The sequence below is a fragment of the Symphalangus syndactylus genome, chromosome 1 (genome assembly GCF_028878055.3).
Source record: "Symphalangus syndactylus isolate Jambi chromosome 1, NHGRI_mSymSyn1-v2.1_pri, whole genome shotgun sequence".
NCBI lineage: Eukaryota > Metazoa > Chordata > Mammalia > Primates > Hylobatidae > Symphalangus > Symphalangus syndactylus.
The window spans coordinates 129299503-129314169 of record NC_072423.2 but is presented as its reverse complement, the minus strand read 5'-3'; the positions used below and the strand labels follow the sequence as shown (position 1 = coordinate 129314169).

The following is a 14667-nucleotide window of genomic DNA, read 5'->3' as shown; positions in this document are numbered from 1 at the left end:
ATTTTAATAAGGACTTACTATTGAGTGCCAGGCATTGAGCTGGACATTGGTGATATATGATCTCATATAATGTTTATAACATTTTCATCAGGAAATACCATTATACAACCATTAATGATTCACACATGCTTACATTCTTACATGCAATTATTGAAAGAGTTTGGGTTCAAAGTGCTTTGTCAGACTCCACAGCTGGGGCTCCAGAGAGACATCATGTGAATCCCCATCCCCCATATCATGAAACAGCTTAAAGAGACCCAAATGCTGAGGCGAAAAAAGCTTATTCACCTCATTCTCACCAACCTAGAAATGCAACAATTTAACGGCACACCGCCCCCCCAAAATACCCTTGGGACTTGGAAACTTTTTTTTAACTCATCTTAACAGCCAAATTATCAAAAACAGAATCTGTTTTCATTATGATTTTGTATCTTATGTCCAACCAATTGATTGCTTCGTCAAGGAACCTGTATTCTCAGATGATACAAACAAAAACCTGGCTTTTGTGAGGTGGAGACTGAAGTTTATAAAGGCTTCTCATAAGCCCTAGTCAGTGACCATCATGAGCACCTGCCCCTCATGTCTGCAAGGCACAAGAGTCCCCACTCATCCGCTTGAGAACCACTGATCTAGCACAGCAATATCTCAGATGGGCAAGGATTTTCCCATTATGGGAATTTCTATATAATATTACATTCTAAATAAAGGTTTTAGCACTAAAAATTCATCATAATGGAATTTTTAAAAGCCAGGTAAACATAAGTGTAAGTCCCTCTTGCTTCCATTTCTTTTCTCAATTCAATACATGAAATTAGCATCAATCTACTATAAGAAAAGTTCACATCCTTCAAAGGAGTAGTTTTCTCCTTGAATTATATTTTTTATATATATATATATATTAAAGTCAGAATTACAAGCTGGCCTGCATTTTAGTACACAAACTAGTAAAAAGAAGATATTTGGAATCTGAAACACATTTATCAAAAAGTAACCGTCATTCCTGGGGGTTTCCAGGGTAACCTATAATATTAAACTCATAATGTGGGCTAAATATATTTGCTGTAAATAAGGATTTGATACTCTTACAATATTAATTTTTAAATAACTATTAACCAAGTTATATGCATTTCTTATATTTTTTAAAGAAAAGCATTTCTGATGAGATGATCAAGAAAAATGTGAATGGAGATTTGGAGCAATCTAAAGAGCACTCCCATGGTTTTAAGGATTGATACACTGCTCTCAACTGCATTTAATTTCATTTCCAAAATGTTAGAGTTTCCTTCTCCTTCGCATGGCTGTATGTCCACCACTCTTGTTATACTTATTAGTAATGTGGTCATTTAATGGGACCACTAGAGCCAATAGACAGAACTTTATGTGACATGAAGACCGTCCAGCACAGGCTTAGCTGGCTGTGGATGGTGAATGACAGAGAAAAGGGTTGAGATTGGGAGGGACAGGAGCACACTGTTATCTGAGAGAGAGAAAAGACAGTGGTGACAGAGCACTGCGTGACACCCAGCTCCACTGGGCACCTCATGGAGTCCACGGCCTTGGCCAGGGCTGTTCCAGTATCTTTAGGGGTGAGGAAGGCTATGGTCCCGGGGTGGCTGGGGACAGGATCGATAGCCAAACAGCTGCTGGTACAGTACTTTCAAGTATTACAGAATGGCTATTTGAGTCCTACATCCATAAGATCTGAAAAACATTGCCAGAACTTACAGACAATTCTATGGCTCACTCACTTGCTCTGTTTCATACACACACACACACACACACACACACACACACACACACACACACTACTTTCCCTCTAGTTGCTCACATCCATCATCAGTACCAAAAAAAAATTTAACTTCACAATTATTATTTAGCACACAGTAAGCCCCTGCAATGCACAGAGCCATAGGCCATCTACAAAACTCAATTCAAATTACAAAAGGGATACAAGAACTCATCGATTAACTCAGGCAAAGCCCAAAGTAGATGTGAGAAATATTTTACTCTTTTCTTCCATAACATTCTTTCCCCAAGATCATCAATCTCTGAGCGTTGACTTTCCATCTTTAGAAAGCAAGCGTCATCAGGGCCAGAAAATAAATCACTTTTAGAATAGTCATTCATCGTGGGCAAATAAAAATATAAGCCAGGCAGATGGTGAAAAGCTCATTTATACTGGTATAATTTCATAGAACTAGGCAAGTGAGAAGGAAGCAGAAGGAGCTGTGAAATTTAGGGCCATGTTTAGAGGGTGAGACTAAATACCCCAAACGAGAGAATACTAAAACTTTTCATATCACATCGCTACAATCTCTTCAACTCTTCACCTCTGGTTCAGATCTGACTTTTTCCCTTTGTGGCAACAAAAATGAAAGGAAAAGAGAAAAGGGGAAGGAGGAGGGAAAACTCAGACTAAACACTGCAGTGCTTTAAGCCCTCTTCATTCACCAGTTTCAAAGCGCTTAATCCTTTGAGTACTGCTGCAGGATAGGAGAGATTATACCACTCGGTGCTGAGCTTTTTCATATGGCTCCAGCTCACAGGTGGCAAATCCAAGGTGGCTACCTCCCCAGCACTCTGGTGGGTGTTTACGTCACAAAGCCACACCGGCCTGGTGGGAGGGGAGAGAAGGCAGGCAATACCGTGAACACTCCTGAGGCCACTCACAAAGACTCTCTGAGTCCAGTGTCGAAATCCATTAAAAGCCCCAGCACATATCCTACTGGTCATAGCAAAGGCATGATTTCAGACCTTCCACTATATTCACCTCCTCTCTTATAAAAACAACACCCATCCAAGAAGCAAAACCTTATTACCACCCACAAAAAAGGAAGAGAGGAGGAGAAAAGCAATAGAGGAAAGAAAAAATCCTTGAAAAACGAGCATAAGCTGAAATTAATCCCCCAAAACTACACAGAAAAATATACTATCATGCCTTGTACTCAGACAGCTCATGAAAGCTGCCAGAAACCAAGTCCAACAAGTTGTTAAAAAATGTGTGCAGGGTTTAGGTTTGTGTGTGATGATTACATTGTGAGTTGCTAAGAACGAGAAGGAAGGAGGGCAGAAAGATGCTGTTTTGCAAGACAGACAGGAGGAGCTCTTAACCATACGAAGCAGTATAGCCTATGAGATAACCACAGAAGCACATCTTCCAATTCCACGTCATCTCACAGATGGTCATCTCAATTGCTGCAGGCCATAGGTAGACCCACAGCCACACGGCATCAGGACCTACACAGTCTTAGGGTACTAACCTTGGAAATGTCACTTGGCTAAGAGACATTTCTCTTGCTTCTAATCTCGCGAATAGAGAATAATTATAACTATTATGAAACATGTACAGAGCTAATAAACTGGGTTATGAAAATCTGCTAAACTAAGGGAGGGCTCCATTCAATGCCCACTATATAATAAGAGCTCAATATCTGTTGAGTGAATAATTGCATAGATGAATCGTCACTGTCTTACTATACTGGAACACAGAACAAACTAATGAGGGAGCAGTATATTTTTAAGCATAACAACAGTATGGCTCTTTCTGATTTTTAGTGAGTCCTGAGGGTCTGATAGCTAGGAGGCATATTTTCTACATTTGCCTGAAGGATGAACTACATTCCCCCCAGACCAACAACAGCCAGAAGAGAAAAAGAAAAAACCCGGGTGATCAAATCATTGTTCATTCCTTTAGTGTGAGGATCTAAACAGAATGTCTTCAGCAGCTCTTCTAAAAGATTATAAGAATTCTATCCCATGATAAGAGACCCTCACACAAAAATAATTCCATGTATAACTACAACCACTTAGCACCTGTTAGATAGCAGATCAAGACTACTGGCGAGGAATGAACCAATTCATAGAAGCATCTTCTGCCTGGAGAGCTCCAGGACACTGGCCATGGATGAATCTTTCATCACAGCAGCATATGTAAGTCATATGCCACTCAACAGGTTAAACTTACTTCTACTGGAACTCCCAGAAGCCACAGGGAAGAGCACAGAACAAAGATGAGAACAAGAAGGAAGCATGCCCTTTAGTCATGAATACTACCAATGAACCTCATTGTTCACATTCATTCATTACATACTTAGAGTATCTGCTACGTGCATCGTACTTTCCTAAATACTCTGGAGTTTCCAAAGAAGAATCACACATGGTGTCCTCCCTCAAAGAATTAAGTCTATGAGATGAAATGGCCAGGTCAGAAAAGTCTTGTGGGGCTGAAGATGACCACTACATGAAGAAAACCTACTTGGGGTAGATCGGGGTATAGCAGACACAATCTATTACTACCCAAAAGCCAATACCCTATTTTCTCTTGCTGACAAAAGCCCAATTCTGGTCTCTCTGGGATCTGAGATCCCTTTGATCTCAGGTAAGGCACACTCCACATCCGGGGAGGGTGACTCATGAAAATCCAGTGACCCACCACCAGTTATGGGACTTGGAGTAGGTGTGTGATCTAGTTCTGGCTATGAGATAACAGGGGGAGTGTACTAAGGGGCTTCGCTTCCCAAACAAAAAGTGTCTTTTTTAATTTTTTTTTTTTTTTTTTGGAGACAGAGTCTCACTCTGTTGCCAGGCTGGAGTGCAGTGACCCAATCTCTGCCCACTGCAACCTCTGCCTCCCGGGTTCAAGCGATTCTCCTTCCTCAGCCTCCGAAGTAGCTGGGATTACAGGCACCCACCACCACGCCCAGCTAATTTTTGTATTTTTAGTAGAAACAGGGTTTCACCATGTTGGCCAGGATGGTTTCAATCTCCTGACCTCATGATCCGCCTGCCTCAGCTGCCCAAAGTGCTGGAATTACAGGCGTGAGCCACCATGCCTGGCCTCAAAAAGTATCTTGAGAAGAGCTCCCATCCTTTCTTTTAAAGGGTATGTTGTGAGGATGCAATATTTGGGACTACAGCTATGATGCTGCCACCATGAAGTGACAAGCATAAGGATAAACAGGAGGAGGAATGGAAGAAACCTGTATCTTTGAGGCCATCATGAGTTGCTGCACCAGACCTGGAACCACCTACTCCCAGAATTCTTTTGTGCAAAAATTTATTATTATTATTATTATTATTTTCTGATACTGGATCTCACTCTGTCACCAAGGTTCGCATGTAGTGGTGTGATCACAGCCCACTGCAGCTTCAACCTCCCAGGCTCAAGCAATCCTCCCACCTCAGCCTCCCGAGTAGCTGGGACCATCAGCACGTACCCCCATTGCCTGGCTTATTTTTATATTTTTTTGTAGAGACAGGGTCTTTGTTGCCCAGGTTGGTCTTGACCTCCTCGCCTCAAGTGATCCTCCTGCTTTGACCTCCTAAAATGCTGGGACTACAGGTATGAGCCACCATGCCCAGGCTTAAATTTATTACGATTTGAGCTATTAATTGTAGGGTTTCCTGATATTTGCATCTGAAAGAATCCTATCCAATATAGGAGATGGTGTAGTCTGAAGGAAAGAGCACTAGCCTGGGAGAAAGGAAGTCCACATATCAATTTTGTGTCAACCTAAGTTCTGTGATGCTTGGCAAGTTAAACAGCCACTCCAGTTTGGGGAATGGCCATTTGACTCCTAAAGACTATTCTAAGATTTAGTGAATCGAAGGTCATAATTCAAAGGAAAAAAAAAAAGAGTCTATTCTACAGATTCTTGGAAGGAGATGTAGTCTGTTTGATGATGAGAGATGAGGAATGGAGTGGGGAAAGATAATCCTATCACCCACGAAATTTACTTATAACAAATTTTAAACTTGATCAATGATATTTCCTATGCAGCAACCATTTGGAATTAAACTCTGTGAGGTTATCACAGGATTCAATAAAGTGATTTTCAATCATCGTAAGTCAGTGATAGCTACACTTCACTCTTCAAACTGTTGACCACAAATAAATATGTGCCACATGTTTCAAACAAACTTATAAGATTGAAACTTTAAAAGAATTATTTAAAGGATCAAAACAACATATTAACCTTGTTCATCTCTAAAAATCTATCACCATCCCACACCGGATACATCTCCAACCAACATCTACCTATATATTTATGTATCGTGGGGATGAAAAAGAAAAAAAAAATGATAAAAATGTGTTGAGGGGATTGTACTGGCCAGGCTTCAAGCTGAACATCAGAGGATTTCAAATGGACAGCTTTATGGCTTGTTAAGTAGTTCAAAAGTTCAGTGCTAAAATGATCATTCAATCAAAAGCATGAAAATTCTTGACAGAGAACTCAGCTAAATCTTTTATGTCGGTCTCCTTCCTTGATTCTTAAAACAATTTTTCTTCTTTTGGGAAGGGATGATTAGGACATGTTTACTTGAAAATTCAATTATGCAATGTTTTAACCAAAGTCCATTTAGCTAACTCATATGCTGATATAGTACTCAGCACATAAAGATATTATAAGTTTTTCTACGCCTGCTAGATTTGCGGCAGTATAGGGTATGTGGTCTCTTGATAGCAGTGTTGCCACTGTAATCCAGTGATTAACTAGGCAAAGCTGCTAACTGAGACAGTCAACACAGGGGTTGATAGGAGTTGATGGTATGCTCTTGAGGAACAGGCTTAAAAACCCTCTGCTTAGTCTCCAGGGGCAGGACTGATAGTCCTGATTGTCCTAAGGCCAGGGGTAGGTATCTGGGCACCAGATATTTACCCTCAAATGATTAACACAACATTATTTTCCATTGCTCCCCCTTTCCATTTTACCCATAAAAAATGTGAGACAGTTTTTAAAGTTATCAAATGCTCTTCAACTAGTGAATGGATAAATAATCTGTAGATCCCACGGGTACTATTCAATGCAAAAGGAAGGCGTTAGTATGATTCACATAACATGGATGAATCTCAAATGCATTTCGCTATGTGAAAGAAGCCCTACTCAAAAGGCTATATCCTGCATGATTCCATATATATGACATTCCAGGAAAGACAAAACTATAGGGACAAATAATAGATCAATGGTTGCCAAGGGCTGCGGGACAGATTTGACTATAAAGCGGCATGAGGGAATTTGGGGGCAATAGAGCTGTTCTACACAGGTTGAGTATCCCTCACCTGAAATGCCTGGGAGAAGAAGTGTTTTGGATTTTGAATTTTTTTTGGAAGTTGGAAGTTTTGCATTATACCAGTTGAACACCCCAAATCCAAAATTCTGAAATCCAAAATACTCCAAGGAGCATTTCCTTTGAGTGTCATGTCAGCCTTAAAAAAGTTTTGGATTTGGGGGCATTTTAAATTTTGAAATAGGGATTCAGATTTAATTCAGATCTAATTCAGATTTTGAATTAGATTTGGATTAGGGATACTACTTTGATTTGTTAAAACTGAGAACCTTGCATTTTAAAATGGTGAATTATATTGTCTGTGAATTATGCCTCAATAAACCTGACTTTTAAAAAAACAGTTAAGGTTTTGTCGCTCAGATATGTCCTCTGGAAGGTGGGTGTGCATGGTCACGTGTGAGCTCTGTCATTCAGGATGGATTTACCTCATTGCCCTGGGCTCTCTTGTGCCCTCCTGTGCCAAGAGCCCAACCAGTCACAATGGGTGCAGAAAACAGAAACCACTCCAGGTGTTGCAGTCAGAAAGGAATTTGATACGGGAATTAGGTGCCTGTAGAATTATTAAAAAGGCTGGAGGAGCAGACATCAGGGACTCCTTAGACTTTTCTTTTCTGGAGGGGACAGAGTCTTACTCTGTCACCCAGGCTGGAGTGCAGTGGCACAATCTCGGCTCACTGCAACCTCTGCCTCCCAGGTTCAAGCAATTCTCCTGCCTCAGCTTCCTTGTAACTGGGATTACAGGCACGCGCCACGACGCCCAGCTCATTTTTGTATTTTTAGTAGAGATGGGGTTTTACCATGTTGGTCAGGCTGGTCTCAAACTCCTGACCTCGTGATCCACCCACCTCAACCACCCAAAGTGCTGGGATTACCGGCATGAGCCACCACGCCCAGCCGGCCCCTTAGACTTTTAAGTTCAAGGTCACAACATTGTAGGTGGCCCTGATTCAGAGGTCAGGAAGCTGCTGCTGTTGCCACAACAGATTCCCACACCCAGGGAGGTGGGACTAAGCCCTGGAACTATAAGTGTGGCCACCACAACACCACAACTGCCTCTAAACACTTCAACCTCCATGCCACTGCCTGCCAGCAGCACGAGCAGGAGGAACTTGGTCTTCCAAATCTCACACAAATGCATCTCCCAGTAACGTGTTCAGAAATCCAACCGTAAGAAAGTCTGGGACATGTAGCTGTTAGGTTTCCAATCTCTCCAATCGAGAAAGTGGAAAGAAAGTTAAGAGAGTGGCCGGACGCGGTGGCTCACGCCTGTAACCCCAACACTTTGGGAGGTCAAGGCAGGCAGATCACGAGGTCAGGAGATCAAGATCATCCTGGCCAACGTGGTGAAACCCCGTCTCTACTAAAGATACAAAAATTAGCTGGGTGTGATGGTGCGTGCGTGCCTGTAATCCCAGCTACTCAGGAGGCTGAGGCATGAGAATAGCTTGAACCCGGGAGGCGGAGGTTGCAGTGAGCTGAGATCGATCGCGCCACTGCACTCCAGGCTGGCAACAGAGCAAAAAAAAAAAAAAAATTCCAAAAAAAAAGGGAAAAAAAAAAAAAGAAAAAGTCAAGAGAGCTTGGTCCACAGTCTCTACTCCAATCACCATCCTTCTTGTCCTAAAGTAAGGCACACATGATGAAGCGACACACCGAAAACCTTTTTATATCTAGACTTACATTTCAGATGGTGTTTTTTGTTGAAAAATTGTTTTACTAATAGGTAAAACCAAGATCCTAACTCATTTCATTATGGAAGAGTATTTCATTTTCACATTTAGTTAGTTCTAGCCCCAGCAGAATAAAATTCTAAAATCACTACATTTTATAACAGAGCCGACCACAGCTCTCTTCTAACTCATGTATTAAATATGTACAGCTCTTTGGGCTTTTATTCTGCAGAGAATTAAACAGACTAAGCTTCAAAATGCATTACTGTTTCAGATATAGGTTGTAGCCAGAATCAGCAGAGGGGAGCTACCTTTGGTATCCCACTTATCCCCCCAAAGACCTAACATGTTCTAAACGGTAAACCAGAAGACAATAGTTAATTCAGTTACACGACCATAATAACCACAATTCTGAAAGTTAGTTTCCCAATGATCACTCACATAAGTAACTATATTCTCTAGATCAAAAGCATTAACGACCTGCTCATAAGGCATTCTTAGCCTTTAGGAATTCCACTTCATTCTACATAGAAGTTATCCCTCCACAATGTACCGAAAGCAGGCAACAGCAACATTTTTTTTTCTGACAGAAAAACTATTGTGTGGATGTCGCTAGTTTTTTTAACTATTAAGACAAAAAATGTGGCAAAGCACAATGGCCTAAGAAGAAAAATAGTGTCTAAGCTCTACTAGCTGTTTGGGTTTTGAGAATCATCTGCCATAACACTCACTGGAAAAAATGAGGGGAGTCTTTGCAAAAGAATTCTAATTCTCCCTTCTCAGAAAACCACCAAAACACCATTCTACTCCATAAGACTTTCCCTGCTACATGGAATCAAACAAAATCTTAACTTGCTCTGACGAAACAATTAAGGGCAAAAATGACAACTAGAAATTCATGACTGTCCCTACTTTAATGAAAAAAGCTCTGGCTAGTTCTTCTTCTTTAGGATATATTTTTTTGAAGTTGAACTTGGGAATTAGTTATTTCTTTTTTTTTTTTTTTTTTTCTGAGATGATGTCTGTTCTGTTGCCCAGGCTGGAGTGAAATGGTGCGATCTTGGCTCACTGCAGCCTCTGCCTCCCAGGTTGAAGCGATTCTCCTGCCTCAGCCTCCTGAGTAGCTGGGATTACAGGTGTGTGCCACCACATCCGGCTAATTTTTGTATTTTTAGTAGAGATGGGGTTTCACCATGTTGGTCAGGCTGGTCTCGAACTCCTGACCTCGTGATCCGTCTGCCTCAGCCTACCAATGTGCTGGGATTATAGGCATAAGCCACTGCGCCCGGCCAGGAGTTAGTTATTTCTCACAGATAATCGTATGCTAATTTTTTTGCCATTGCTACTGACTGGTGAGGCAAAGTGGGCAACAACTTTGTGTAACAAACAACAGACCTGGCCTCAAACCTTGGGGGTCAGAGGGAACACCTACCAGAAAAACACAGAAGAAACACTAAGGAGGATTTACAAAGTCAGAAATAGCACGAGCCATAATGAGTAAGTTGATGATGTGATAGCCCCAGTTAGGTTTTGCCCAAGAATGCTGCTAGAAATAAGGATCTAAAAAATGATTACTAAAGATCTAATAACTCACTTCTCCACCATTCACAAGGTTGCCAACTTACCTTCTGATTCACTTACACATCAGCTGCATGGGTTTCTTGACCCTGAAACTCCTTGTACATACAGAGCAAATGCCTTTCAAAAATCCACAGCCACTATTCACTTCATACCCTTCCAAAGCCCCTTAAAGATGACGATGAAATATTTGTAGGCAGGCTAATCTGACTTTATAAGAGCTATGCTACTACACCACTGTCCGCGAATATAATCCTATGCTGCTTGGAGAAAAATTTCCATTGATAACCAAAACCATTTGATCGGAGACACTGCCTTGGGGCTTTCAATCTTATCAAATAGATTTTGCAAGTGTTCTACAATTTTCAGGCTAAAATGATTTCAATGGAAATTAAGAACAACCTCTAACGCATGGTTAAAGGAGGACTCCGCCAGTTGAAGAGACTATATCAAGATTATATCACGTGCATCAAAAGAACAAGAAAAACAAAAACGGACTCAGGACACAAAATAAAATTGACAAAAGGAAACGCTGCATTTGGCTCCCCTCCAGCGGCCACTTAGAGGCAGAGTTAGGAAAGCCGAGCTGAGGGCAGATGACAGAGAGTCCATGAAGCCTGTTGGAGCCTGGCTGGTCACCAGGATCTGCAAGGACTGCTCTCCTGAGGAGGCAGTGCGTATCCTCGGCAGCCTGAACCTGGGCTGCAGCTCAATGCCCAAAAGGAGGGTTGGCCATGGCCCCACGGATCCTGGCCTGGCTCAGGAGCATGCAGGAGTCGAGCATGCGAGGCAAGAGCTTGTATTAGCAGGAACCACACGAAGAAGCCATTATTCAGGGGAGCGACATAATATATTGTAACTGCTCCCATCATGTCAATAGGCATCATGTTAATGGGTCTGTTCGAATTTCTCCCACTTGAAGTTAAAATGACTCCTATTTCAATGAAAATAGGAGATTCCTCACTCGTAGGATCACAATTCACCCACAGCAGCTGCCAGACACAAGAACATGAGAAGTGCCAGGCACGCACATAGCTGATTTTGTCTCTCCAGGCAATTCTTCCATTTTTTAATTTGTCTCCTCTTAAAACAAACAGATGAGCAAGTTACAAATATAATTACTATATTTCTGAACAAGCAATAACACAAGCCGTGAATGCACTGAGAGGACTGCACGCTTACCTCTGGCTCTGGCTGTGAGGTTTGTTCATCTTCAGCGGAGTTTGGTAAAATTGCCCAGGTTATGTTGGCACTGGCTGATGGCAAAGAGCCAAGTGTCCCATTTTTCAGCTGCTCTGTGGAATGTGACTTGGGCCCGTGCCATCCCAGGATGTTTTCTGAAATAAAGACCTAGAATGATGCCAAGTATTTTCCAAATTAAACATTTATAGCTCATGAAATATTCGTACTCACTGTATGAAGAGACCTACTTGAAAAGGGCATGATGTAAAACACAGAGGGCTTGTTTGGAATGAAGTACCAAGTGCACATTCTGATCATCTGTTGATGAACTAGTTTCTGTATAATATCAAGATCAGAATCATCACAGGCTGTTTCACTCCGCAACAGTGGACAAAAACAATTGGTATTTACCAAAGCCAGATAAAGGTGTTTTTTTTTTTTTTGCTTTTTTTGTTTTTGTTTTTTTACTTTTAAAAATATTTCTGGCTGGGTGCAGTGGCTCACGCCTGTAATTCCAGCACTTTGGGAGGCCGAGGCGGGCAGATCACGTGGTCAGATCGAGACCATCCTGGCTAACACGGTGAAACCCCATCTCTACCAAAAATACAAAAAATTAGCCAGGCCTGGTGGCAGGCGCCTGTAGTCCCAGCTACTTGGGATGCTGAGGCAGGAGCATGGCGTGAACCCAGGAGGCGGAGCTTGCAGTGAGCTGAGATCGCGCCACTGCACTCCAGCCTGGGCGACAAAAAAAAAATTTCTAAATATTCACAATAAAAAGTCAGATTCTATCAAAAATAGGCTGCTCAAAATGTGGTTTGAATTCTAAGTGACACAATGGCCATGGCTCAGAAAAGATGCCTGCAATGTGAGCACAGGATGCCACCCCTGCCCTCAGATGTGGCTTGGTGTGGCAGATGTCAGGAAGCCCCATCACCAAGGACACAGGTACTCATTCCATTCTAGCAAGAAACACTTTTACAAATACTAATCCAGCAAACCAAAAACCATTTTTCGAATCCTCCACCAGCTCCCTGAGGAGGAGGGGAAAAGACTTTTACTCTAATATTTAAGGGTCATCTATTATTGTAGAATATTTTATACACGTACTAATAGAAACAGGAGTAACCAGAAGTGGATTTCTTTACTCCATAGCAATTCTGCCATTCGAATAAAGAGGTCTCAGCCGGGTGCAGTGGCTCATGCCTGTAATCCCAGCATTTTGGGAGGCTGAGGCAGGAGGATCACTTGAGCCCAGGAGTTGGAGATCAACCCAAGCAACAAGGCAAAACCCTATCCCTACAAAAAATATAAAAATAAGCCAGATGTGGTGACACAAGCCTGTAGTCCCAGCTACTTGGGAAGCTGAGGTGGGAGGATCTATTGAGCCAAGGAGGTCAAGGCTGCAGTAAGCCCAAATCATGCCATTGCACTCCAGCCTTGGTGACAATGCGAGACCCTGTCTCCAAAAAAGGTAATAAAAAATAGGTAAGTCTCAAGCTCAGCTGACTGACACTCTGTAGATTCTAAGTCTAAAAGCAAAAAAAGAAAAATTAGGCTAAAGTACAGAATGACTCATGAACTAAAATTCAACATTTCAGGATCTCAGATGTTCCATCCATAAAGCAATACTATCTGTCAGCCTTTTCATTAGAATTACTCAAAGAAAAGTCTACAGGTATCCCAAACTTTCCTGACGTATCCCCAGGGGAATCTGGTTGTCATAGGCAGATGAAGACACTGTGTATGTGCGGTGCTTATGCACCTGTGTGCTGCTGTTTGTGGTAATATCCAACTCAAGTGTATTTTTATGCAAAAATCTTTTTTAATGTCAAGTGTTAGGTCACATAACTCTACTGTTAAAAGCCTTAAGTGGGCCAGACATGGTGGCTCACACCTGTAATTCCAGCACTTTGGGATCCCGGCTGAGGTGGGTGAATCACTTGAACCCAGGAGTTTGAGCCCAGCCTGGGGAACATGGCAAAACCCTGTCTCTACAGAAAATACAAAAATTAGCTGGGCATGGTGACATGCACCTATAGTCCCAGCTACTCGAGAGGCTGAAGTGGCAGGATTGATTGAGCCCAGGAGGTTGAGGCTACAGTGAGCCATGATTGCACCACTGCCCTCCAGCCTGGGTGACAATGAGAGACCCTGTTTCAAAATAAATAAATTAATAAAAGCCCCAAGAGGCTTATCATTGCAATTGGAACAAAATCTAAGCTGCCTGACTTTGCTCTATGACCTGCTCAGCCTCATTTTGTTCTCTTCTCCCCATTGCTTAGCATGCTCAAGTCACATCGGTATTTTTTTCCATTTCTCAAATGTGCCAAGTTCATGGCAGTCTTAGAGTGTTTGTGCATGCTGTTCCTTCCTCCCAGAGGGCTGTTCCTCCAGTCCTTCTACATCGGGGAGAAAGTCTCCTGTGTAGATCCAGGAGTCAGCTAAAATATCACTTGCTCAGAGAGACCTTCTGGGACCTCCCTGGCCAAAACAGCACCCCAAAGGCACTCTCTGTCATATCGCCATTTGCTGTCTTCCTGGGACTTAGCACTGTCTGAACTCACCAGCGCACTCATTTACTTGTGGATTGTCTCTCCTCCCTGGAATGTCAGCTCCTTGAGGACAAGAACAATACTGCCCTTGCTTACAGCAGTGTCCCCAGAACCACGAACATGGTTTAGCAAAGAGTGTACGCTCAATATGAATGTGCTGAAGAAATCGGAGATAGAAAACTTTAAGAAGAGTGCACATTATAGCCTCCTAAAAATTAAAAAATAAAAAACGGCCAAAAGAAAGACATAGAATAGAATGGTGGTTGCTGAGGGCTGGGGAGTGGATGGGAGGGAATGGGGAGTTAACGTTTAAAAGGTAGCTCCAGTTTTGCAAGATGGAAAGAGTTTTGGAGATCGGTTATACAACAGTGTGAATGTACTTAACACTACTGAGATGTAAACATAAAAATGGCCAGGATGATGCATTTTATGTTATGTGTATTTGACTACAATTTTTTTTCTTAATGGCAAAAAAAAAAGCATCCATATAGCAGCACTTCATGTTATTTTTTAAAAGGTAAAAACTCACAACACTAAAACCAAAGGCTAAAGATGCACTAATACCAGAACTTGAGAGAAATGTCCGCAAATAACAAGGCAGATGGAGCTGAACTGAG

General features: G+C 42.0%; 1 protein-coding gene across 4 annotated transcripts in view; it reads right to left on the bottom strand.

Moving 5' to 3' along the window:
* OSBPL10 (oxysterol binding protein like 10) overlaps positions 1-14667 on the bottom strand; it is a 346584-nt gene that overhangs the window by 69014 nt on the left and 262903 nt on the right. For all 4 annotated transcript variants that reach the window (XM_055284763.2, XM_055284770.2, XM_055284773.2 and 1 more), the window contains one exon: positions 11499-11653. In XM_055284763.2, coding sequence (XP_055140738.1) covers positions 11499-11653 — 155 coding nt within the window. The remainder of the gene's footprint in view (positions 1-11498; positions 11654-14667) is intronic.